The sequence below is a fragment of the Elgaria multicarinata genome, chromosome 22, assembly GCF_023053635.1.
Source record: "Elgaria multicarinata webbii isolate HBS135686 ecotype San Diego chromosome 22, rElgMul1.1.pri, whole genome shotgun sequence".
Taxonomy (NCBI): Eukaryota; Metazoa; Chordata; class Lepidosauria; order Squamata; family Anguidae; genus Elgaria; species Elgaria multicarinata.
Window position 1 is genome coordinate 1513694 of NC_086192.1, and position 24631 is coordinate 1538324.

At 51.4% G+C, this 24631-nt stretch overlaps 1 protein-coding gene across 1 annotated transcript; it reads right to left on the minus strand.

Annotated features, from left to right (window-relative positions):
• Positions 1 to 27: 27 nt before the first annotated feature.
• On the minus strand, positions 28 to 23616 carry SEZ6 (seizure related 6 homolog). The gene is made up of 16 exons (XM_063146735.1): positions 22923 to 23616; positions 21224 to 21360; positions 16657 to 16849; positions 13505 to 13690; positions 12857 to 13025; positions 12047 to 12213; positions 10779 to 10973; positions 10098 to 10236; positions 8985 to 9181; positions 6640 to 6834; positions 5100 to 5291; positions 3850 to 4047; positions 3064 to 3102; positions 1804 to 1924; positions 1574 to 1676; positions 28 to 289 (listed from the first exon to the last, which is right to left on the minus strand). Exons 1-16 carry the CDS (start codon positions 23590 to 23592, stop codon positions 257 to 259), a joined length of 2934 nt encoding a protein of 977 aa, XP_063002805.1. The 5' UTR covers positions 23593 to 23616; the 3' UTR covers positions 28 to 256.
• Positions 23617 to 24631: the final 1015 nt, after the last annotated feature.

Below are 24631 nucleotides of genomic sequence, written 5' to 3' on the forward strand. Positions count from 1 at the left end.
AGCACGCACGCACGCACGCAGGCTGCCGGCTGTCACAGGATTCCCACTTTCCTCTCCCCCCGGAAGATCAGTCTTGAGGGGAGGGTGCTGGGGTATTTACAGGTCCTTCTCGCTGCGAGGTGGGGATCAGCCATCGGTGGAGCCGGTTGGTTGTCGGCAAAGAGGGATGGTGGTCGGTCAGCAGTGGTGGGCCAGGGATTGGGGCCTGCCCCTCCAGCTCCCACCTTGAGGGCGGCGGCCGCCCTAAATGGAGACTTCATACTCCCACATCTCCTGGAGAGAAAAACGCCTGCAGAGGGTTGGGCAGGTGGAATTTCGCATGAAAGGCATCCAGCCCCCCTCCCAGCACTGTCCTCCCCCCATAGAAATAAAGGAAGCTCATCCATTATCCCAGGGATAGTCAACCTGAGGCCTTCCAGATGTCTTGGACTACATTACACATCATCCCCATCCAGCCTGGCCTGTGTGCAGCAGAGGATGAGGATGAGGCACAGGCTGCCCTCTTTCCCAAAAGACACTGCCTCAGAGGATGTGTCCCCAGAAAAACCACCATCTTCCCATCTTGGAGAAATCTCAGGCTAAAAAAACCAGGCAAGTGCCCTTTAAGGTAACAGTCACCCTCCTCCAGGAGGTCTTCAGTTGGCTTTAGTGCTCTGCTGAGACAACAGCCTCCTACTGCCCTAGTAGGAAAAAGCTCCAGCCAGTGGGACCTGCTGGGAGCTACCCAAGGTGCTGCTTCCTTCCTGCCTTAATCTTGCTACTAGCTTCGCCTGTGAGCCTCAAGGGATCACAGAACCTCCCCACACACAGAAGATCTGCATTGCTGCCAAACACCTCCAACGTGACTCCCCCCACCCCCATTCAGACTTACACTCTCCTCATCTTCTACCCCAATCTGGTCCCCCACATGGCCCTCCATCCTGGACTTTCTCCTCCTCATCCAAGGCACAAGCAAAGGGCCTCTTCAGCCCCATCCTCCTTGAGGGAAAAGAAGAGGCCCTGGCAAAGTTCTTCCCAAATGCTCCTCAGCTGATCCTTGTGTGAGGCACAAGCAAATGGGATCAAGCAGATGAGACGCTTAAAGAGAGGCCTCTGCAAAAGAGCCCTTTGAGAGTGGGAGCCAGTGGGTAGAGCCTGTGCCTCTTTGGTGCCTTCTCTTCCCCTTCTTATTGTTTTATTATGATTCTCTTAGAATGTACGCCTATGCGGCAGGGTTTGGCTGTTTTGTTGTTTTACTCTGTACAGCACCGTGTACACGGATGGTGCTATATAAATAAATAAACACAGATTGTAAGCCTATGCGGCAGGGTCTTGCTATTTACTGTTTTACTCTGTACAGCACCATGTACACTGATGGTGCTATATAAATAAATAATAATAATAATAATAATAAATAATAAAAACAAAGGCTGCTGGCCCTTTGGCTCTGGCCCAGTTCAAGGGATCCTCCCTCCCTCAGTTACAAATTAGCCGCCAATCAGAGCTGACCCCCATGGGCGGGGGTTGTTCTGAGGCTCTCTCCCCTTGTCCTCCCTTCCCCATGTGAGGAAAAAAGGAAGGAGTCGGCACTTACTCCGGTCTCGTAGGTGGGGTTGTCAAAGGCCGAGTCTACTGTGATGTGGTCGTAGGGGTGCGAACCAGACAGGGGCAGCTGCAGCGACGGCTTCCCTTGATGCCTGGGGAGACGGGGGGAGGTCAAGAGGTCCTCAAGCTGGGGAGGAAGCGAAGAGCCACCCCCACGAGCCTCTATCCCCTTTCCCGTTGCCCTGCGATGCCAAGGGCTTCCCATGGGCGAGAACTCACCTGGAGATGTAGATGTAGACGGCGCCCAGGAGAAGTCCCACCGCAGCGACTGGCAGGAAGACCGCGAACGCCACGTTCGTCCCTTGCAAAGGGTCTCCGGCCGGCGCCACTTTGGCCACAGCTTGGGAGAAAGGGGGAAAGAGAGGGTACGATGAAAGTATCCGAACGGGGGCCCAGCGAGGCTCAGTTCACTGAGGGGAGATATGCTGGCTGGCTGGCTGGCTGGGATGGACGGATGGATCTATCAACCTCAGCTATGGACGTACAGCAATTTCTTTTCAGTTCGCAAATCTGCTGAACTCACCTGGTTGCAATGTTGAAAGCGAAGATGGGTGCTTTTTGCCTGAAAAATGTTTGTGTGTTGCTGAATTTGCCATTGCGTTAAAAAGGCAATTCCGCCCCTCCCCCCTCAAATGCGCGTTTTGGAACATGCGTTTTCCAAAAAAAGATACACACTTTCAAACTTTAGTCAATCGGGGGAAATGCACACACAGGAAGTTGTATTTTTCCGCTTGGAAATGCACAATTCCCCCCTTCAAACGAACCAAAAAGGTGTGAAACAAAAATTAGAATGAGCCTAACTGAACAAAATGAAGTGCAGTTTGGAGAATTCCTGTGCGCTCAAATATCCCTGTTTGTCCACCTTTCTCAGCCAGGTTTTTGAGGAGAAGCTCATTCTATCCCGTTTCTGCATGAACTTCCAATTACAAAACAAACAGCCCCCAAACACCGGCGTATGGAGGTTTGCATGCATTTTCCATCATGTGTACACGGATGTACACATTAATGCATGCATTTTTCTGCACTTTTAAAAAGCCATGGACATGTTTGAACGCCCGCCCCCATTGACTCAAGCATGTTTGTGCCCATGTTGGAAATGCATGCCTTTTTCATATGTGCCTTTTTCATACCTGTGCAGGTTTTTAGGTTTAGTGTTGAGGAATGTGGTGCAAGCTTGGGAGTGCATTGATTTCTGACCCCAAATTGTGAATGGGTCTGTATATTAAAAAACAAGCAAATCCATGGATCAGATTTCTCACAACTACAAGGGGATACCGTGTAGCAGGCTACAGAGGAATCCCAGCCCAGTCATGGAGAGGGGGCGAGAGGGGGTGTACAAGGCCAGCAAAGGGGTTTGTGGGGCACTCGTTATGTCTGGGCCCTTTTCGGGTACAAGACTTTTCCTCCCTTCCCTCTACAAAGAAGCTGACGAGAGGAGCACTTCCATGAGAGGATGGAAAACAGGTTTCTCAGTCTTACCGTCCAGGTTGCGATTGGTGTAAAACTCATCGTAGGTGGCTGGAAAAGAAGCAAGGGGCGGGGTGGGGGGAAGAAAAACAGGGTCATGGGGCTGCAAGTTGGAGGGCACAATTTGATACTGGGAAGACCTCTAGGGCTGAGTTCTCCAATGTGGGGCCGATGGGCACTAATGTGCCCACAGATATCTCTAAATCACCGCCTGGCTTCCTGACGCTTCTAATTTTGGTTTTATTGCTTACAATTTTGGAAGAATCGTTATTGTTTTGTTAAACTGGAAAGCTGGCATGCTTTATTTGCGTTCGAAAGAGGGGTTTTGGAGCTCAGACCCCCACTCTGCCTTGTCTATAGGTACATGGGCAGGTTTCGTCTCTTTGAGTCTCACCAGTTTACCTTCTGGGAAATTGGGGATTGGACTGCCCATGCCCACCGTGGAAGCCATTTTGTGAGCACACCCACAACATACCCGCAATTCTAAATGTGCCCATTGACCCCAAAAGGTAGGTAAGCCCTGCACTAGGGCTATTGCCAAGTCACCGTACTATCCTGGAACCCTCCACCTGGCAGGACTAGTCCACTGATATGCTGGGACGTTCTCTGAGCTGTGGACGTATCCGTTTAAAAACAAAAGAAGGATCTAGAAATCATGGCTGCTGAAAGATGCTTGCCAACGTATAGCCCAGCCTCCCCCCACTATAACTTCCCAGCTTCCCCCAGCCAGCCTGGGTGGCCTACCACAGACCACGGTGTCCCCAGTATGGCCATGCCCAGCTCACGAAAGTGACTCACTGGCTTTGCAGAGCGGAGGAGAGCCGTTCCACTGCGACGGGTGTCCAGGAACGCAGCGGAGGGTGGCGTCTCCCAGGAGCACGTAGCCCGTGGCGCAAGAGAAGCGCAGTGCTGCCCCGGCCTGGTACAGCCTCTTCTCGGGGTTCTGAGCTCCATGATCAGGGCTGCCGGGGTTGTGGCAGGGTTCATAGACCTCCGCTGAAAGAAGCAAAAGTCCTCAAATCAATTGCAAATGCCAGTCTAGTTTCTTTCCATTATTACACACCAGATAATGAACCTGGCTTTGCGCCAGCGGGAGGTACCCTTAGTTTGATCCAGAGATGACCTGAAGCACGCTTGCACAGCTGTCAGAGTTGGACACATTGTGAAGCCACTCCTATGCCCCCCTGAGGGAGAGGTTTGTCCATACCATTCTCCTTGCGCGAGGCTGTCACAGAGCAGGGGCAGGGGGCAGCCAGACTACCCCGCTGCCCCGGCTTCAAACTGTATTGACAGCAAAGCTATGTATTGGTAAAGGGAAATTTGCCACCTAGTGACTGATGATGTTACTGCAGGCTTTCAACCACATGGAAACATTTAAACGAATTAACATCAATTCATGCATTTTAACAAGAAAGTAACTCTGAGGCGCACACCTCTAGGGTCCCCTGAGTATGCATGCCATGTTTCAGGTGTTTAGTTTTCACCATCTTGGCGCTATGATGCTGACAGATGGATGGACAGACAGACACACATCATCTTTTATTATTATAGATAAAGCAACATCCACAATGAGTGAATGCTGAGACAACGGGGCAAAAAGACACACACGGCAGGAACAGCTTCAACAAACATTCATCAAATTATCTTCAGAGCTAGATGAACTGATCTGCCGGTTATTGGATCGTTAGTGCCCCCGCCTTGAAAAGCCATATTCAAATTTATGCTGTGACTTTGGCCAACAGGTTTGTTTCAGTCATGACAGCTGGTCCCATTTCTTAGTAAACAGCTTCGTTTTGTCTTTGATGACTGTCTCCCTGCTTTAGCCAAAAGAATTCTTGCCAGAGTTAAAAAGATATATAATATGATGATCAATAGGTATGCAATGATCCACAAAATGTAGAATGTGCTGAAGCTTGCAATCAGTTCTGAACTTAATAGGGAGTGTGTAATTCATTGCCCCGAACTCGCTACGAAGGTGAGCATTACAAACTGATGGGTTTTGACCAGTGAGCCGAACAGTTACCAAATTTAGCGGCATCAATACTTACGGATGCATTTGGGAAGACGGTCGCTCCATTTAGGGCCTCCGGCCTGCCGGTCGTGGCAGACGATTTCCCCACTCCCAGCCAAGGCATATCCCTTGTCGCAGATGAACTGGACGGTGGAGCCAACTGGGAACCTGTTAGCAGAGACGACGCGCCGGCTGTGGTCCACGTCCCCTGGGTCTCGGCACGTGGTCACTGCCGAGAAAGAGAGAGAGAGAAGAGAATTGCGCAGTGAAATAATCTGTTGAATGGAGGACACTCTACAAATGTTTTATTATGTTTTTTTAAATGTCGCAAGGAAATTTGAACCCAGGGAAATTGACTGGAAATCATTCTGTCACCTTCGCCACGCCATTCGTTTCCATGCATTCGCAATGATTCTCTTGCAAGATCCGGCGTCACGTGTGTCAGCAGGGGGAGCTCTTGGCACAGCCAAAAGGTGACGTTGCAAATTCCAGATTTGGGTATTGCAGAGGTGCGATTTCTATGGGGATCCCCGGAGATTCTCACAGCACGCCCGGGGCACAGTAATTGGCCAGAGCATGAGGCATTTAAGCTGCCACGTTGGACGTGTCCACTACCCGCTTGCCCTGGAGGTCCTGTGCAGCACAGACTCCTTCCTCCCTTTGCCAATGGGTGGGCAGAAGCACACACCCCCATGGAGGTGTCAGAGGATGCATCATGGTCCCCAGATGGAGTCAATTTTATAGCAGGTGGGGGAGACCTAGAAGTATCCCCATTGCTTGGAGAACAGGGTCTTATCCCCGTATCTTCTGACCAACTAGGCAAAAGGGAGGCATGCTCCCTCTTCCAGGGCATGTAGGATTTCTTTCTGTCTAAACATGCATAGGATTGTAGGACTGCTTCCTGTCTAAACACACATAGGATTGTAGTCATGCTCACTACGGAATGCCTGCTCACTCTTCCAGGAGTTGAGCAAGAGAGCATCTGTCTTTGCATTATTTTTTTATTTCACAACCAAGCACATCTTTCCAGAAAACATGAAACGGTTTCCCCAGAGTTCCCCAAGAGCTTGAGAATGCTGTCAGTGTCTTAAGGTTTTCCCCTCTGCCCCAAAGTCCTTCCCTCTTCACAGGGCACACCACTAAACCGGGGATGGTGGTACAGTAGTGTTTTAGTGGGATCAGGTCTCTCTAGGGCACGGGGGTAGAACCGCAGATTCATGGACCACGCCCTCTTTCCCTAGCTCCACCCCTTTCCCTAAGCACCAATCATTTGGTGCCTTCAAAGCTTTTCACTGTGCTAAACGTTCAAAATGCCTCTTCTAATGCTTTGTTAGTGGTAGTAAGGAGTTCTAAGCTAAAATACGCTGGCATTTGTGGTATTTTGGCCACGCCCCCTTTTGCCTCTGGCTCCACCCACCAGTGGAATGTGGGCCCCGAGAGCTTCTCCAAGAAGGGATGCAACCCCAGGGCTGAAAAAGCTTCAAAACCCCTGCTCCACGGCAGCCTTCAGGAAAACCCAGCGCCCTACAGATGTGTTGGACTGCAGCCTCCATCATCCCGAGCCAGATCTGGCTCACCTCGCTGGCAGGAGGGCAGGTCCCCGCTCCACATCAAGTCCCAGTGGCACATCAGCAGTTCGGTGCCCATGAGCTCGTAGCCGGGGTAGCAGTGGTACGTCACCACGGTGCCGTGGATCAGTTCCGGGTGGGAAGTGGTTTTCCAGCCGTTGAGGATGTCTGGAAGCTCGGGGCATGTGTCGTTGCGGGGCACCTCTGTGGGGAGAAAGAGGCCGTGATTGGAGGCTGACGTGGAGAGAGGCGGAAGCCGAGAGGTGGTGCAAGGCCGCTTGGGTCCGGGACATGCAGCAGCAACTCTGCAAACCCTCCCCGTCCCATAACTCATTCAGAACACAAGAGCTGCTCCCCGCAAGACCAGATTGAGGATTCAGCTTGGCCAGGATCCTGCCTCACACAGTGGCCAACTGGAAGCCCCCCTGGGAAGCCCACAAGCAGGGCCTGAGTGCAACAGCACCCTCCAGCTTCTGTTCCCCAGCATACTGCTTCTGACTTTGGAGGTAACATAGAGCCATTATGGCTCGTAGCCACTGATCTCCATCTCCTCCTCCTCCTCCTCCTCCTCCTCCTCCTCCTCTTCCAGGAAGCTGTCAAAGCCATTTTCCAAAAAACATCCAAGCTACCAGCCATCATGACATCTTGCAGCAGTGAGTTCCACAGTTTAGCTCTGTGGGGGGTGAAATAGCCCTTCTTTTTTCATTCCTGAATCCACACCACCACCCATTCTGCTTCGCTGGATGTATGACCTCACGGTATTACGAAAGAGGTAGAAAAATGTCTCCCTCTCCGCTTCTTCTGCAACAAGTGGAACTTGACACAGTTCTGTCATGTCCACCATAATCGCCTTTTTTAAAAAAGCGAAACAGTCCCAGAGGTTCTCAGAATCCTAGAATAATAGAGTTGGAAGGGGCCTCTAAGGCCATCGAGTCCAACCCCCTGCTCAATGCAGGAATTCATACCAAAGCATCCCTGACTGATGGCTTTCCAGCTGCCTCTTGAAGGCCTCTTATGTGGGAGAACCTCCTTCGGTTGTTGGTTCCATTGAGCCCGTCACTTGAGCCCCTTATTCCGCGGCCTGCACTGTGGGAGGATCGAGAAGAGCTCCTGGCCCTCCTCTGTATGACAACCTTTCAAGTATTTGAAGAGTGCTCTCATGTCTCCCCTCAATCTCCTCTTCTCCAGGCTAAACATGCCCAGTTCTTTCAGTCTCTCCTCACAGGGCTTTGATTCCAGACCCCTGATCATCCTCATTGCCCTCCTCTGAACCAGCTCCAGCTTGTCCACATCCTTTTTGAAGTGGGGTGCTGACAAGCTGGAGGGGCTTCAGAGGGCAACGAGAATGCTACCAGCCCTTGATTGTTTGGGTTGCCCTTTGGGGCACCTTTCTGAGCTCTACAGTAGCCTTTTTTGAGATGGGGCAACCAGACCAGCACACAGTTGTCCTTCCAGGACCTAAAGTCAGCCATTGAACAGTGAACACATTGATATCAGGACCCAAGCAAAGCAAAGCAAAGGAGAACGTTTTGGACGGATGCCATTTTCTCCTGCATCCCTGTATTCGTCCCAGCATCCAATTTCACCCGAATGCTGAAATGCTTTTTGCACCCGGCTTGGCCCATCTGCTTGCACTGTGGTCATAGGCCTGTTTGCTCAGAAGTAAGCCCCACTGCAATCAATGGGGCTTACTCTCAGGCAGTGGTGGATTATTTACTTATTGATTTGTTTGACTTGTACCACTGCCGTTTGAGCGAGAAAAATGGCAGTCAAGGCGGTTCACGGTCATAAATAAAACTTGGTTAAAAAAGGATTAAAACAACGTTTTGAAATACAGTAAAAACACACTGACAATAGAATAAAAACAGACCCACAGACTGAATAAAACAGCCTTTTCCTGCCAGATTAAGGCAGCAAACTAAAGCAGATAAATAGGAAAGAGATACCTTGTTGTCAGAATCATTCAAATAATAGAATAAACATCATCTGATGATTATATATATATATATATATATATATATATATGAATATCCAAGAAGATTAACACAAATCCACAAACATGAATGCAAACATTCATAAATAATAGAATAAAAAAAATCCTGCAGCACAAATATTGGTTTTTTGATGCCTGTTTTAGTGCTGGAATGTTGCTTTTATTTTGTTCTTTTAAGAAATACAAATAAATTGAGCAATGCACACAACCCTAAGTAAATATTTCAGTTTCTGGTGGGTTTCCCTCACCCCCTGTCTTTTTTTAAAAAAAAAAATCCTCCAGAAGGAAAATAAAAGCAAAAGAGGAGCTTTGGGACTTTTACCTTCTAAATTCTCAGAAAATGGGAGGATTCCTTTCATACCTGCAAAATGGATGATAAAACCCTGTTGGTAGGCAACGCTGCTGCTCCCAGGATCCGACTGGAACTGGATGGTGACATCCGCCATGGAGGTATACAACTTGAAGCGCCGGTGAGGGCCTGAGTACTGACCTAGGATGCGTGCCGTCAAGTCGTCGCCATCGTAGAAAGTCAGGATATCACCTTTGCCAAGGCGTAACCTTAAAAAACATTGGGGGGGGGGCTGTCAACAATGGAGTAGGAACGTATGGATTGGGTAACATCCATTCCGTCTGCCTTTCGTAGATTGTCAGGTGCGTTTCGTTCCGTTATCTGCTCATCTAATATTCAGATTTTTTTGAGTTTCTGAACTGGCGCAAATTCGCATTCATGCAAATGCTTGAAAAAAACCAACCCAAATAAATATGCAAATCCCCACCCCATGTACATTTTATGCTTTAGCCTAAGGGGGAAAATGCATATTTTTAAAAATGTTTTGCATGTTTTTCTATTACTAAATGTGTGCAAAATTCTGGAAAGTGAAAAAAATGCTCTGCAAGTCCATGGAATCTGCCCAACTGGGGCAAAGTCGGTTCGTTGCACAATCCGTGGTTTGGAGTCATAAAAATACAGACTCATTTGATTCCATTGTGGATTTCTCTGACATTCCTACAATCGAGTGGGGGCCGCTCATGGCTGCCACTAGTTGGCGGGCACATCTGGAATTTTGAGAGTGTTGTGGGTGCTCTCACAAAATGGCTGCCTTTCTGAAAATGGCTGCCATTGTGGGCAGAGCCGGTTGCAAAACACTCATTTCCTGGAAAGCAAACCGGGGAGACGAAAAGAAAAATAGTTTGTCCAAGGGCCACAAGGTAGAAGAAGGGGAGGCCTGACCTCTGAAACTCCTCTTTCAAACCCAAATAAAGATGGCGCAGGAGGCAGCCCACTGTTTGGCAAATACGCCAGCCTCCCAGTTAAAAAATATTGTTTTCATTTTTAAAAAAATCTTAGGAAATAAATAAAAACCAGACGGTACAGGGAGCCTAGCTTAAGCAAAACCTGCATTCTGCTTTCGAATCCAGGATCAATGGGGGAGCATGAAACGGCCTCAGTAAACGAGAGAAGGGTGCAACTCACACTCGGACGTCCAACATGATGCGCTTGTCCTCCTCCACATGTAGTCCCCAGATGCAGTCTTGGCCCTTCCCGTAAGGTTCAGGCCAGTTGGGTGACAGCACCACGCCGGCTGCGTCCGTGATCTCCCCGCTGCACACCGCTGCGGGAGATGGGGGGGAGAGAGAGATTAGCGGAAGCCACCGGTGAAACCCCCTCTTCATCATCACAGTTAAAGCTGCAGGAGCCCTGCCCCCTTTTGTATCTGGTCACTCTAGCATAGCTCTTGCAGCTGTAACTGTTGCAATGAAGCTGGAATTTCACCAGCGCCTGCATGCGTACAAACGGCTCCTGCTGAAATTCCCTTTTCTACCCAAGTGTTAAAGATACAGGAGCCCGGTCCTCTTTTCCATAGGGCCACCCTAGGTTTGTGGCTATGGATCCACGCAGCTGCCTGCATTTTGGGCCTCTCCCCGGGGTCGCGGCTGTGGAGGCTCTCATGGGGAGCACCTGTACTTTGAAACTACCCCACTGGCATCAGAACCCTGAGCTAGTTGGATTAGACCTAGCAGGGCAGCTGTAGAAAAAGTCTCTCTCTCTCTCTCTCTCTCTCTCTCTCTCAGGAGGAGGAGGGAGCCGGAGCCCAGCCATTCCTGCCGCCCTGCCACCGATGCCGCCCGATGGCACACACCCCCAACATCCCACCTCGGCATGCTGGCTCCGTCTCATTCCACTGGGGGTTGGTGGGTTCCACACACTCGATAATGACAGAGCCTTGCTCCAGGGTGTAGCCGGCCTCGCAGGCAAACTCCACGGTGGTGCCCACGATGTACGTGCCGTCGCTGGTGGTGAAGTTCCCGTATTTGACAAAGGGCTCGTAGCAGTGCCCAGGTTCAAAGGCTGCAGCGGGAACGAGTGGGAAGGAAGAGGCCCGGTTATGAAGAGGCGCCACTGTGCAGATTTCCCTCCCTTTCTAGAAGTTTGAGCAGTGTCTCCTCAGCCTTAGCTGATGGCCGGAAGAGCTTATTTCTGGCCACGCCCCTTTTGCCCTTGGCTCCACCCCCAGAGCCTCTCTGAAATGGAATTCAGCCCTTGCCTTGGAGTACAGTCTCCTAGGGCAGGGTAGTCAAGAAGGACACAGACAAGCTGGACGGGGTTCAGAGGAGGGCAACCAGGATGATCAGGGGTCTGGAAACAAAGCCCTATGAGGAGGGGCTGAAAGAACTGGGCATGTTTAGCCTGGAGAAGAGAAGGCTGAGGGGAGACATGAGAGCACTCTTCAAATCCTTAAAAGGTTGTCACACAGAGGAGGGCCAGGATCTCTTCTTGATCCTCCCAGAGTGCAGGACACGGAATAACGGGCTCAAGTTAAAGGATGCCAGATTCCAGCTGGACATCAGGAAAAACTTCCTGACTGTTAGAGCAGTACGACAATGGAATCAGTTACCTAGGGAGGTGGTGGGCTCTCCCACACGAGAGGCCTCTAAGAGGCAGCTGGACAACTATCTGTCAGGGATGCTTTAGGGTGGATTCCTGCACTGAGCAGGGGGTTGGACTCGATGGCCTTAGAAGCCCCTTCCACTATTCTATGATTCTATTGTCCTTCTCAGGGCTGCATTAGCTTGTGGGTAGTCTGTCAAGGGCTGTGTGGTGGTGGGCATGGCCAGAGCCAAAAGTGGATGGGTCGCCCCTTTTACTCTTTCTCCCACTCATTTCTCTCTCTCTCACTCTCTCTCTTCCTCTTCCTACCCATCCAGCAAAGCAACAGACCACTGCTGCTGGAACTGATCGTACGGCTGGGGGCTTTTGGAATGAGGCCGAGGGCCGCACGCCGCTGTCCTGAGGAAACATGGCAGCCGGGACCGGTGGTGCGGCAGCCGCAGCCAGCAACAGCAGCAAGCGCACAGGAGGGGAGGTCTCCCCGAAGTCTCAGGGACGGGGTCTCCCCCACAAGCCCCGCCCCGCTGACTCACCCTCGTAGCGCAGGGCCATGCCTGCAGCTACCCCACCGCTGTCCGTGGTCAGCTCGACGAAGAAGCCGCGGGCGGTGCTGACCAGCCCTTCGATGGGCAGGTACTCGACCTCGTACGAGTCGTACACCGGGGGCGCCTCAATGTTGTTCCCGTTCCGGATGATCAGCCTGCAAGGAGGAGAGGAAGGCCATTTGCCAGCTTAGCCGGCAAGGCTTTTGGTGCTGGGGGACTTGTTTCGGCAGAATTGGACCCGCGTTTGGGTGGAGGGTGCGGAATAGAGGAGGTTCAATCCCCAGGTTCAATCCTTGGCAATTATTTATTATTTACTTTTTTGGTTGCATTTCTATACTGCCCAAAAGCCGAAGCTCTCTGGGCGGTTTACAAAAATTAAAACCATGAAGACCATTCAAAATATAAAACAAACAGTGTAAAAGTATAGTATAAAATGCAATATAAAAACACAGCCGGGATAAAACCAAGCAGCAATGCAGAAATTAATACAGACTGCAAATACGAATTTAAAACAGCAAAGTTAAAATTAAGTTGGCCACCCCAGTTAAATGGCGCAGGGGATCCAAAAGATGCATCGTCACCTATTACAGTACAACAGCCTTTCCCAACTGCCTGCCTGCAGATGTTTTGGACTACAAGCCCCATCACTCTCAGCCAGGAAGCAGCTTAATGCCCACTGAGGTCACAGCTGCAGGGACCCATCACTGCTAGCGGAACAGCCAATCATGTGGGGCTGAGCTCAGTCTGGCGAGCTTGGACCCTGTTACTCTGGAAACTCAGGGTCTCCCGGAAGCTCACCTGTCATCATCCTCGGCCAACGAGACCTTCTCAAAATGGAGGTGCAGCCGCTGCCCGTAGGGAGCCTCCAGTAGCCAGTGGCAGGTCAGGTTGTTGCTGTAGTTGGAGGGAAATCCTGGAGACACGATGCGGCCGGTGGTGGCGTTCCGCATCACCCCACCGCAGGCCGCTGCAACAAGAGGACGGTGGTCAGTGGGGCGAGACAAGGCCGGAAGGGGTCCAAAGCCCTGCAAGGCCCGGAACTACGGGTGTGCATATCGGCAAAACCAGAGTGCACTGAGTCTCTACAATTTCCATCATGAAGACCCTTCTGACTCATGTCCTATGGGACTGCGAGATTCCTTTTCTCCCCCCACCTGAGAATTAGTGTGTATTTTTGTGCTCGTTTCCCCAAACATATAGATCAATTGTGCACAATTTTGAAATCTTGGTTCCCCCTGGACTAAAGCGCTCTTGTGAATGTTTTTCAAATGCATTTTGTTGCTGTGCAAGCCGCCTCACAGGCTTAGACGGACTTCAGACCACAGATTGGGTCCGGAAGGTGCAATTTGAATAAATTCTGACCAAGAACAAACTGAAACAATTTTTCTCACCCATCCCTACATTACCCTCCCCCCCATACCTTCCCCCCTCCTTGGAGTCACTCACCGACACAGGTTGGCTCCCGGGCGCTCCAAAAGGGATGGGTCGCATTCAGACATGTGAGGCAGTGTTGGCCCACCAATTGGTAGCCGACGGCACAGGAGAAGCAGGCATGGCCGCTGGGGTGGACGCTAGTGACGGAAACGTCTCCATAACCTGGCCGTGTCGGGAAGGTGCAACTCAGCAGGTAGGCTAGAGAGAGGAAGAGAGAATTGAAACTAAGACTGGGTGTGGCTTATTTTTTTCCTTTTCCCTCCACATCAGTTTCTCTTTTGCGTCGTGTCTGCCATGCTGTAAGTCCCAGGGCAGGACGTGTCTTCTTCTTAATCTGTATAAGCGAAGTCAAAATGCTGTGAATTCATAAATACGTCAAATAACGGACTGGAAACTCCCAGTTTGCAGCTCCCGGTTTCAGGAGCGGGGTCTCCTTCTGGGCTCGATCCTCCCAGCAGCTGAGAGAGCAGAGCCAAAGGTCAGTTTGGGACGCTTTTTCATCTCCTCACTCTTGTGTCTGATCAGAGGGTACAGGAGGACGTGGGGGTGATGCCCTCGATGACTTTGCACCATCCCTAACGTTTAGAAGTCCTGCTGAGCAAAATGCCTGCCAAATAAACCTCCTATTTCCCCCCCTATTTACTACGTTAATCCCGGATAATTTGATTTCTTTCCTTTCCCCGTTGGGGCTCCCCGGCACACGCTCGCCCATGTCGTCTTAACAGCCGGAGACAGACGGCCCTTGAATTCTTCTGGTCTTTTGACTTACTCATGTGTGACTGAGCGCCTAAGTAGACGAGTTGATGGAGGTCTGTCAGCGGGTCTCCCCTCGTGTTACAGTTCAGCAAATAGCAACGGTTCCGTTTGTGTGGTTTGGATCAGGAACGAGGTGATGGGGGGCGGGGAGATGTGACTAACCTCCCCTCCATGGGCTGTTTTTCTGATGAAAATCCTCCCTGCAAAGCCTGCTGTTTGTTCGTTTGTTCGTTTGTTTACCCCCGTGGTTCCCAAACTTTTCCAGGTCACCGCCCCCGTGGTTCCACAAACTCATGCCCAGTGCCGCCTACCCTGCCCTATAAAAATCATTATCCAGAATAGCGGTTTTCAACAACCCAATAAGGAAGATAATAACAATAAAATTCAAAACTGTAACAATTAATGGAATATTTATTCAAAATCCAATTACATTTTTTTAGTTTATTCAATTAAGCAGAATTGATGAACTTGATCCAGACTTCCAAAGTCTGATAGTCATTTAGCAAGAATATTAGACATCACATTTAGTAACTAGGGTAGAGTACCTCACTATTCTGTAAAGTCTTAATGTGATGGATGGGCTTGATGAAGGGATACCAGTTTCCCAGTGTCTGGTTTAAAGTCACTTTACAAGAGTCTTAAATCACCACGTTTAGTAATCTGGAGTCGATTTCTTTGCTCGGAGAGAAGTAGGCAGACCGCTCTAAAACCACGTTCCACCAAATATGATGTTGGAAATGCAACCAGGAGCTTCTGAACCACTCTCCATAGTGCAGGATAGCAATTCACCGTTAAAAGGACTCTTCTTAAACGGTATCAATACATGTGGGGATTCTTCCCCTATATGGCTTGGGACCAAACTACCTTCTCCCATAAAAATGTCCCAGGGTTTTAAGACCTTCTGGAGAGGCACTTCTCGGAAAAGACCACCTTGAGCCCCCCCTGCCGCCCCTTTGCCTCTTAGCGCCCCCCCGCCGCCCCCTTTCCTCTTAACGCCCCCCTATGCAATCCCACCGCCCCCAAGGGGGCAGTACTGCCCACTTTGGAAACCACTGGTTTACCCCAGGAAGCTATAAATGTATTCTTTGCCATCTCTGCTGTGGAATAGACCTTTGAACTGCAGTCATGACACGATGGGGGTCCAACCAACGCACTGGGAGCAAACTCAGCGTGCAAAAGGGTGAGGGGCCATTAAAGGTAGCAGCAGGGTACGGATGGGACACCGCCCCCCTTTTCCACCCTAGGTGTGAATGTGGAAGGACGGGAGAAGATGCGAAGGACTGCACTGCCCCCACCCTTAAAACACGGCCGGTTCTAAGGAAGATCTCAAAATGCTACATATGAACTGTCACAGGCTTGTGGTGTGTGTGTGGGGGACGGGGGACAATCATGCTTGTTGCAGGGGGCGTAAGTGTTTGTCATGGGGGGTGCCAATCTGGGCGAGGTGCGTTGTCGATAGATAGGTATATATCAGCAACAGGGCCCCCCGTGCTCCGCGCGAATTTTGTTAATTGCCAGGTCCAATTATCTCCCCATTAAGCACCATCTCTTTGGTGGGGGCCCGCTTTAACCTGGCAGCGTCGGCGATTAGCTCCGGCAGCGATTAACGAGTTCCCAATTAGCTAATTGTGCTACAGCTGCAGGGGGAAATCCTGGCACAGCACTGCCACCCGGGCGCCTCGGGCGGGCGGAGTGCTGGGACGTTTTTCGGCGCCCCTTGCCCACATTTGGTCAGAGCGGAACGCCCCCTGCCCCCCTCGTCCATATCCACTGGTGATGGGGAACACGGAACAAACACTTTTTAAAAAGCCCACCCATCCTAGCATCCTGTTTCCAACAGTGGGTAGCTCACGAACACGGAGCTTCCACTTAACTGTCACAGATAACGACTGTGGATAGACGTTTCTCCTCTGCACTTTGACCCGTCCCTCAACGCTATCTTGTGGCAGCGAGTTCCCCAGCTTAATTATCTGTTTGTTGTGTAGCGGTACGTCCCTATTCTCAGAGAATCTATAGATGCTGTTCGTGGCGGAGGGGATGCCACATAATTTGCGATAATACGCCACCTCCCCGAACCCTCCAACCTGTATACGTAACACAGATTTGCATATGCTTACAGCACGTAATGCAGAAGTGTTCAACCTCAAGCAGGGGGTTGGACTCGATGGCCTTATAGGCCCCTTCCAACTCTTCTGTTCTATGATTCTGTGATTCTAAGACCATGGGCCCAATCCGCCTAACCCTAGCCCTTCCGTGCCACTGAGATTTCCCTCCAGCCACTCAGTCAGCAGACAAGCCTGCTATTTACATGTAACGTTGGTTCTTCCGGCTTAGAATAAACCAGCGGTATGTCCCCTCCTAGTGGTAGGCCAAAGGCCTGCGGATGGCCCCCCCATCACGATTCTTACCTTCGAAGCGGAAGTGGAAGTTTCCCGGGTTGGCAGGCGCCGGGCTCTGGAACCGCACCACCACCTGATTTGTCGGGCTGCGGATCACCTGCCCGCGCATCAGGAATGACTCGTTGGCCAGGGCAACGGGCTCCATGCCCCCCAGCGTCTCCACGGTGACCGTCTCACCTTCTGCAAGGCTGATGTTCTGCACCTGCAAAGTGGAGGAGAGAGGAATGGAGGGGGACTCGTCAAACTCTGTGACCCAAAACAGAGTGAAAACCAGTGCGGCATAGTGGTCAGAACGTTGGGCTGGGACTCGGGAGATCCGGGTTCAAGTCCCCACTCGGCCGTGAAGCTCAGTGGGTGATTTTGGGCCAGTCACCAACTCCAAGACTGACCTACTTTGCAGGGTTGTTGTGAGGTTAAGGAAGAGGCCTATGTAAGGTGACTTTGGTTCCTTGCAAGAGGAAAAAAGGTGGGATAAAAATGAAGCACATATAATAAAATGAAATGAAATGAAACGAAACAACTGCAGAGGCCCATCAGCAGGAGCGAGAACGTGGTGTGCGCTTGGAATGGATGGATCTCCTGGTTTCGGGTCCGGGTCAGTTTCACACATGTCCATTCACAAACCCGCCCAGTTCCTGCACGCATCTTTATTTAATCCCCTGCCCTGCACAATATCACATTTCAATTCATATCTGAGTATGTATTTTCGACCCTGTCTAACTGCCTTTTATCCTAAAATGTGCACTTTTGCTACAGGGTGGGTTTGGGTTTGCGCCGAGAACTGGATCACAAGATTCGGAGGCGGCGGCTTTGGATGCCCACATTCGTCTGGGAGGACCGGAACGGGTCGGGTCGGGTCGGAATTGGCAAAGAACAAATTCCACAAGAGCCTCCAGCGTCTGCCCTAGTCGACCTCCTTTAACCGCTCCGTGGAGGTTTCTTATTTGGTGGCCGTTTTATGTGGCACTAAGCTCTGGATATTGTCTCGGTACCTTAGAAGGGCTGGAGAATTAATGGGCCTGTGGTAGCCCTTGAAACCCTCCCCCTAACTGAAAGAGAGGGGGGAGAAAGCAAGAGTAGTGCAACAAAACAGTAATTTTGATGAATTTTCTCATATAGGAATCTGAGGAAGGGAGTTCTTTTATTTATTTATTTATTTATTTATTTATTTGTGTGTGTGTAAACAGCGGTATTTTGGGTCATGCAATCCTATTCTTTTTGCCTCTACTGAAAGGCTTTCTGCTTACGCTCAGAGGCACCATGTTGCCAATGTCTATGTCCTAGGATAGTGCCCGTCAGCTCTCCTGGGCCTCCAGCCCCGACCATGCCAAAACAGGGGGTGGGTGGGGTGGCATGCTGAATTCGGGCCCCCGTCTTTACGCCCTCCCTCCACCAGCCCCTTGAGCGCCACGTTCGTCTTGCGGTGGCGGCAACATAACTTATCTTGATGAACGAGTCATGGTTGCCGTCTCTCATTAAAGCGTTGATTGTATATTAATTACGGTAATTAAACTACACCGCTCGGTGATAAACGGCCGAAGGCAGGGGCCTCCTCGCACTAATTACACCAAAGGTGCCAGAGACGGATTGGTGGAGGCGCCAGGGTGGAGTGGGGTGGGGGGCGCACATGCAAGTGGAATCAAGGACCAGACGGCAGGGGTTGGCTAATGGGAGCGCCCTCCCCATGGGCTCAGTAAGGCGGGGCGTGATTTATGGGGCAGGGAGTTGGAACCTGTGGAGGGGGGAGGGGGCCAGTGCCCCCCTCCTGTACAGGTGGGGCACAGAACAGGTGGAAATTGCTTGCTGCATACAAATGATAGAACTGGGGGCGGGGAGATAGGCAGAGAAGTGATTTGATTCCCCCCCTTTCAAACTCAAATTGGCTTGAAACCCCCCAAAGTTACCTCCTTTTATTCTTAATTTTTAAATCTAATTCGGATTTTGGTACTCCAATTTATGGATGTGTTTAGATTTAGGGAAGCTGGATGGGGAAAATGTTGGAAAAGAAAGGAAACTCACCACAACCCCTGAAAAAATAAAAAAATGGATATGTGTCTGTCCGTCCATCAGCGCCATTGAGACCTAGGCTTGTGAAATTTGGCATGTGTACTAAGGGAACCCTAGAGGTATGCACTTCAGTGTTATTTTGTATTATTACATGCATTAATTAATTTTAATTAATTGAAATGTGTCCATGTGGACAAAGCCTTGCCCTAACAACTTTAGTCACTAGGTGGCAGGCTTGCCCAACCAGCATATAGTGTTGCAGTCCATATAGCCTGAAAGCAGGGGAGGCTCAGGGACGGAGCTATCGGCGTGACCAGGGCTGAGGGGTAGCCCTCCTCAGGTGAATGGAGTGGACAGACCCGCCCCTTAGGGAACTATAGGGGCGTACCATGGCGGGGGCCATGCCTAGGGGTTTCAGAAAGCATGCCTTCATTCATACGGGATGGGCATGAAGTGTCCAACTCTGACAAGCCCCCAGAAGTTTGCTTGATGGGCCGTGATGCTGTGGAGCAGGGCCGGAGGCCTGACAGGCCCCGCCTTCCGACGTTAAAGTCGTTTAGGGTGTAATCCCGGGAATGTTTAGGACAGACAAAAAAAGTCCTACAAATTCCCAGCATTCCCCAGGCGAAAAGCGACGGAGGAGACTGCGCTTCATCTAGGAGATCCCAGAAGGATCCCTGTGGATTCTGGATCCCTCTTTTCTCTCTCCCACTGCAGGAACGTCTCAAGGCCATGATGCCAATGGCACAGGTCCAGCTTGGCACGCGGAACGTCCCCGATTCAATCCCTGACCCCAGCAGCATCTCCAGGTAGGGCTGAAAACCTCTACCTGAATTCCCGGAAAGCCATGGCTGCCAGTCAGTGTCGACAATACTGTTCTAGATGGACCCAGGCAGCTTCCCATGCTCCTGTCTCAGGCGCAGTTCTGTGCAGAGGCCTGCTAACTTGGCCCAAGGCAACCCCTCCCTCCCAAATCTCTCACAAAAGCTCAGTTTTACAGACTCCCTCATGGGACCGTGCTGCACTTTTTACACGCTGCAGATCGCCCCAGGTGCATTTGGGAATCCCAGCAACGTCCTCTCCTGATGCTACGCTGGGGAGAGACTCCCCCCACGACTGTCACCACCACTTTGGGCCAGAAGCAGTCAACCGCTTCAGGCCTGATGTGCTGGAGTTGTGCCCCCCTCATCTGGGGTGAGCAAACCTTCCTCGGCGAGGCCTAATGAAGCCCCAGGGGGCAGGAGGAGGAGGTGTGTGTCTGTGGTGGTGGGGAAGTACAGGTATTGTTGAAATGTCGGCCAAATGCCACACGTATCGATTTGACATTTGCTTCGGTGTGTTTTGGAGCCGGTACGGCTGGCTGCATCCCTTAAGCGAGATGTCTGTATTTGTAACTTTTCATTAAAATGCAGCCGGGTCGCCTCTTAACTACAGAGCTCAACCTGCCAGGGAGGGGAGCGGGGGGGAGGGGGGGGAGGGGGGAGCGGGAGGACATTTCCCCTATGCCTCCCTCTTTCCCATCTCACCCCCCCCCCACCACCACCCTGGGAAGGAGGTTATGCTGGGGGGTGGATGTTTAACGTTGCTCAGTTAAAAAAAGTAAATACATTTGGAAGTGTTTAAACACAACCAGGCAAAGGTCAAATTGGAGCGAATCCCTTTTTACACGCTGCAACTGAGCGGATTCTTCACGTGTCGGTTTTCTTAACACCTCCTGCATCCGGAAGTCGTCTCGCCTTGCTCCCAAAGGGCAGAGGCTCGGCTGTAGCACATCTGCTTTGCCCAATCATTGAGCCGCACCCAATCATTGCTGGCTGGGGTGGGGAACTTTAGGCCGGCGAGCTGTACCTGGCCTTCTGGGGGTTTGTCAGAGGGCCACGCCCCCTTTTCCCTGACCATCAATAGCTTGGCAGTTTCCTGGCTTTTATTCCTCTCCTAAGCCGGCTGCTCTCTCCCTCTTGCGTGTTTGTGTTTCCGCTTTGGCTACCCAGGGATCCGTGGCGAGAATGAGTTCACGATGAGCGCACAGGGAAGGAGAAGGGCTTGCAGCAGCTCCTTCCCCGCCCCTCTCCCGGAGCCCCAGCTCTTCTATAAAACCTTTGGATGATCAACTCCTCCTCCGTGACTGAAATGATAACATGACCCTTCTTTCTGCTACGCGCCCTTCCTGCCCAAAGACATTTGGCTCTCCAAATTCACCCAGAAATGCTGCCGTGAGAGCCTTTTTTGGCTGAATGGCGGCATAAAAATCCTTAAATAAATAAATAAATAAATTCCGGTCCGGCCCTTTGGGGTGTCCAGTAAAGCCACACACCCTTCTTTGGGCATTTTCCTAGCTTCTGTGGTTGAAATGGCTCTCCTGAAGCTCAATTGTCAGCTGTGAGAGTTTTGAGCTAAAATAGGCTGGTGCGTTTGGTATTTCGGCCCCGCCCCTTTTGCCTTTGGCCCCGCCCACCCCTGAAATGGAATTCAGCCCTCGGGTGAAAGAGGTTCATCACCCCTGCTGTAAAATGGTCCCTACAGTGGGGACCCTTTCACCTGGGTTTTCCCATCCCTGCCGATCACTCACCCGGATCTCGACGCCGTAACCGGGGTACACGGAGATGGTGTAGGTGCACTCGAGGGCCCCTCCCTCGTACGGGATGCCAGACGGCAGGGGAGAAGCCAGGGAGCCTTTGGGGCCAGTGAGGTTCCAGCTGCAAGGACCTGAGGAGAGAAGAGGAGGGAAGAAGGACCCCAGCCCGTTCTCTTACCACATACAACTGGCGCATTGCTAATAGTGAGGGGGGATGGAGAAACCCTCAATGGAGGCATCTGAGTTTGGATCGCTATAAATCTGATCTGCGGCTTCCACAACGGTCTGGTTTGTTTGTTTTTTAATCGTGCAAATCCCACAGTTTTACCGTTTACATTTTGGGTGGATTTGTATACATTCGCCTTTGCACTAACTGCACCGTTGCGCTGACACATATGAGCGCAAGTGGAATGAAATTCTTGGACACACCTAAAAATAATAATCCTGTTTTGATGGGGCGGATTTCAAAATAAGAATCTGTGCTTCCCTACCATAAGCAGATGATGTGCCTGGGAGCCAGCCATAAAGATAAGGAGCCCACAAAGAGAGGTCAGTGCGTGGTGTGTGTGTGTGTGCGCGCGTGTGCGCGGTTTATGTTGTCCACCAGCCATTAGCATCTTGGCAACAAACTGAGTGGCCACACGGCTCACCTGCTCACAGTCTGACCTGCGATAGTGAGATGTATCACATTTCTATTTATGCTAGGCTAAGTATTTCGGAATTGGTGTCTAGACATATAAATGAGCATTTGCCCAACTTTATGCCAAATTGCATCCTCTTCTTTCTTTGTTTCTTCATGATGCGTAAGTGGCAACCTTAGAGCCGAAACTTGAGGGCGCCTGGAAACTCTACTGGGAAAGTTTGCCTGTGCCCGGTGGTGCCCTTGACCAGCTCCCTGTCATTTCGGGATGCGTTGCACAGTTAATGCGTGTGTGTGTGTGTGTGTGTGTGTGTGTGTGTGGAGGAAAGATCATTCTACTGGGATTTCTCACCTCAGGCACAGACATTTCTTGGGCCGGCCCTGAGCCATGCAAAACAATCCCAAAGCCAGTCTTTCTCCAATCCTTCCCACTCACATAAAAATTGCCCTCCGGCTTTTGCCTGCACCCCAACCTATTTTTTAAAATCTTCCATAGTGTTATACCAACAATTAAAACTGCACATTTCTGGCGACCTGCACAGCTTAGGCCAAAGCCGAGTGCTTTTCCCCAAGGCCGGCCGGCTGGAATGCCCAGCTGGACCAGGCCCTCCGCTGTTTCTGAGATTGCCACAGCTTGGGTTTAACCTTTTGCAAAACCTTAGATCTGGCCTTCCTGTCGTCCCAGCATTAGGCAAAACACCTGCCAAGGAGCCTTTACCAAAACACCTGTCGAGGAGTCATTACAACCTCCAGATGTGTTGGATTACAACTCCCCATCATCCCCAGATGGAGGATGGGTGTTGTAATCCAACACACGTGGAGAGCACTAGGGTGTTTTCAGATCAGGGTTCTGTGAGCTGCTTCCTCTCATCCTATGTTGTAAACGGTCCAAACCTGGTGTCTGCCAGATCCTTTGGACTACAACTCCCAGCATTCCTGACCACTGGCCATGCTGGCTGGGGCTGATGGGAGTTGAAGTCCACAACACCGTGAATGCATCTGGTTGGGAAACATCCAGGGAAAACTCACTCTAGTTCTACCCGTTTCTCATACCTGCGGATGGCAGAGCGCTGACCATGGTGGCGGCGGTAACGGAGGTGGCTTCCAGCTCCTCATCCTCCCTGGTTACTATGCTGGGCTTGGTTGCCTTGGGCTGCACTGTGGGGGTGTCACTGGATAACGTGACGCCGGTAGCCGGGGCGGAGTTTGGGAGTCCGGCCTTGACAGCCAGAGCTGGGGTGACTTCAGGCAGCTCCGTGTGAGCAGGGAGCGGGCTGATCCCAGGGGCCGCCTGTCCTGGCTCCGCCCAGGGTACCAAGCGCCCCATAGCGGTGGTCAGCAGGTCAGTGGTGACGGCCGGCTTGGCCATTTCTAGGCTCCTCTCGGAATCCACGCCTTCTGCTCTCCTGCCTGCCGGGAGGGTGGGCCCTGCTGTCGTCATGGGTGGGGTGGTGGGCGCTGCGGTGGCGGCGGGGAGGGAGGGTCGGCCTCCTGGGTTGGCCAGGTTGTCCGTGGGGGCCGAGGCAAGGTCAGCATCAGGGCGGACGGGCCCACCGCCGAGCAATCCGGCGGCCAGGAAAGGGACCTGGTGCAGGTAGTCTTTCTTGAGCAAGGCTTCGTGGAGGAAGTCCTCTAGGAGCGGGTGGTGGTTGAGCAGCTTCAAGGTGGGGGCGGTGGTGACGAAGCGGGCATCACGCTCCAGCTCATCCGGGGTGGGGGGCATGGTCCGCTCGCCTTCGGAGCTTCCTGGTTTAACCGGCTCCTCAAGGGAGAGACCTGGCACAGTCGGCAGAGAGAAAGGAGAACACCTTTAGCAAGCAGCGAAACACACAAATATCTGCAACAGCAACACATCTGAGAGACACAGAAGCCAGTTGCCAGATCTCTTGGGGCCGAAGGTCTGTCCGACCCAGTATGTTGCTGCTGACAGTGGACAGCAGCCAGATCGCAAGCTGAATATGAGCCAACAGTGCGATAGGGCTGCAAGAAAGGCAAATGCTATTTTGGGCTGCATTAATAGAAGGATAGCTTCCAAATCACGTGAGGTACTGGTTCCTCTCTATTCGGCCCTGGTTAGGCCTCATCTAGAGTATTGCGTCCAGTTCTGGGCTCCACAATTCAAGAAGGACGCAGACAAGCTGGAACGTGTTCAGAGGAGGGCAACCAGGATGATCAGGGGTCTGGAAACAAAGCCCTATGAAGAGACTGAAACAACTGGGCATGTTTAGCCTGGAGAAGAGAAGATGGAGGGGAGACATGAAAGCACTCTTCAAATACTTAAAAGGTTGTCACACAGAGGAGGGCCAGGATCTCTTCTTGATCCTCCCAGAGTGCAGGACACGGAATAATGGGCTCAAGTTAAAGGAAGCCAGATTCCAGCTGGACATCAGGAAAAACTTCCTGACTGTTAGAGCAGTACGACAATGGAATCAGTTACCTAGGGAGATTGTGGGCTCTCCCACACTAGAGGCCTTCAAGAGGCAGCTGGACAAGCATCTGTCGGGGATGCTTTAGGGTGGATTCCTGCCTTGAGCAGGGGGTTGGACTCGATGGCCTTGTAGGCCCCTTCCAACTCTGCTATTCTATGATTCTATGACTTACGGGCAAGCTCCCAAGCACATTGGATGCTGGGGAGAAACAGGAGACTGCAGTTGCTGCCCAATCCTGCTTGTAAGGTTCTTGGAGGCATCTGACTGCTGACCACTGTTGGAAGCAGGATACTGGGCCAGATGAACCCAATGAACTGGGGGGGTGTATCTGAG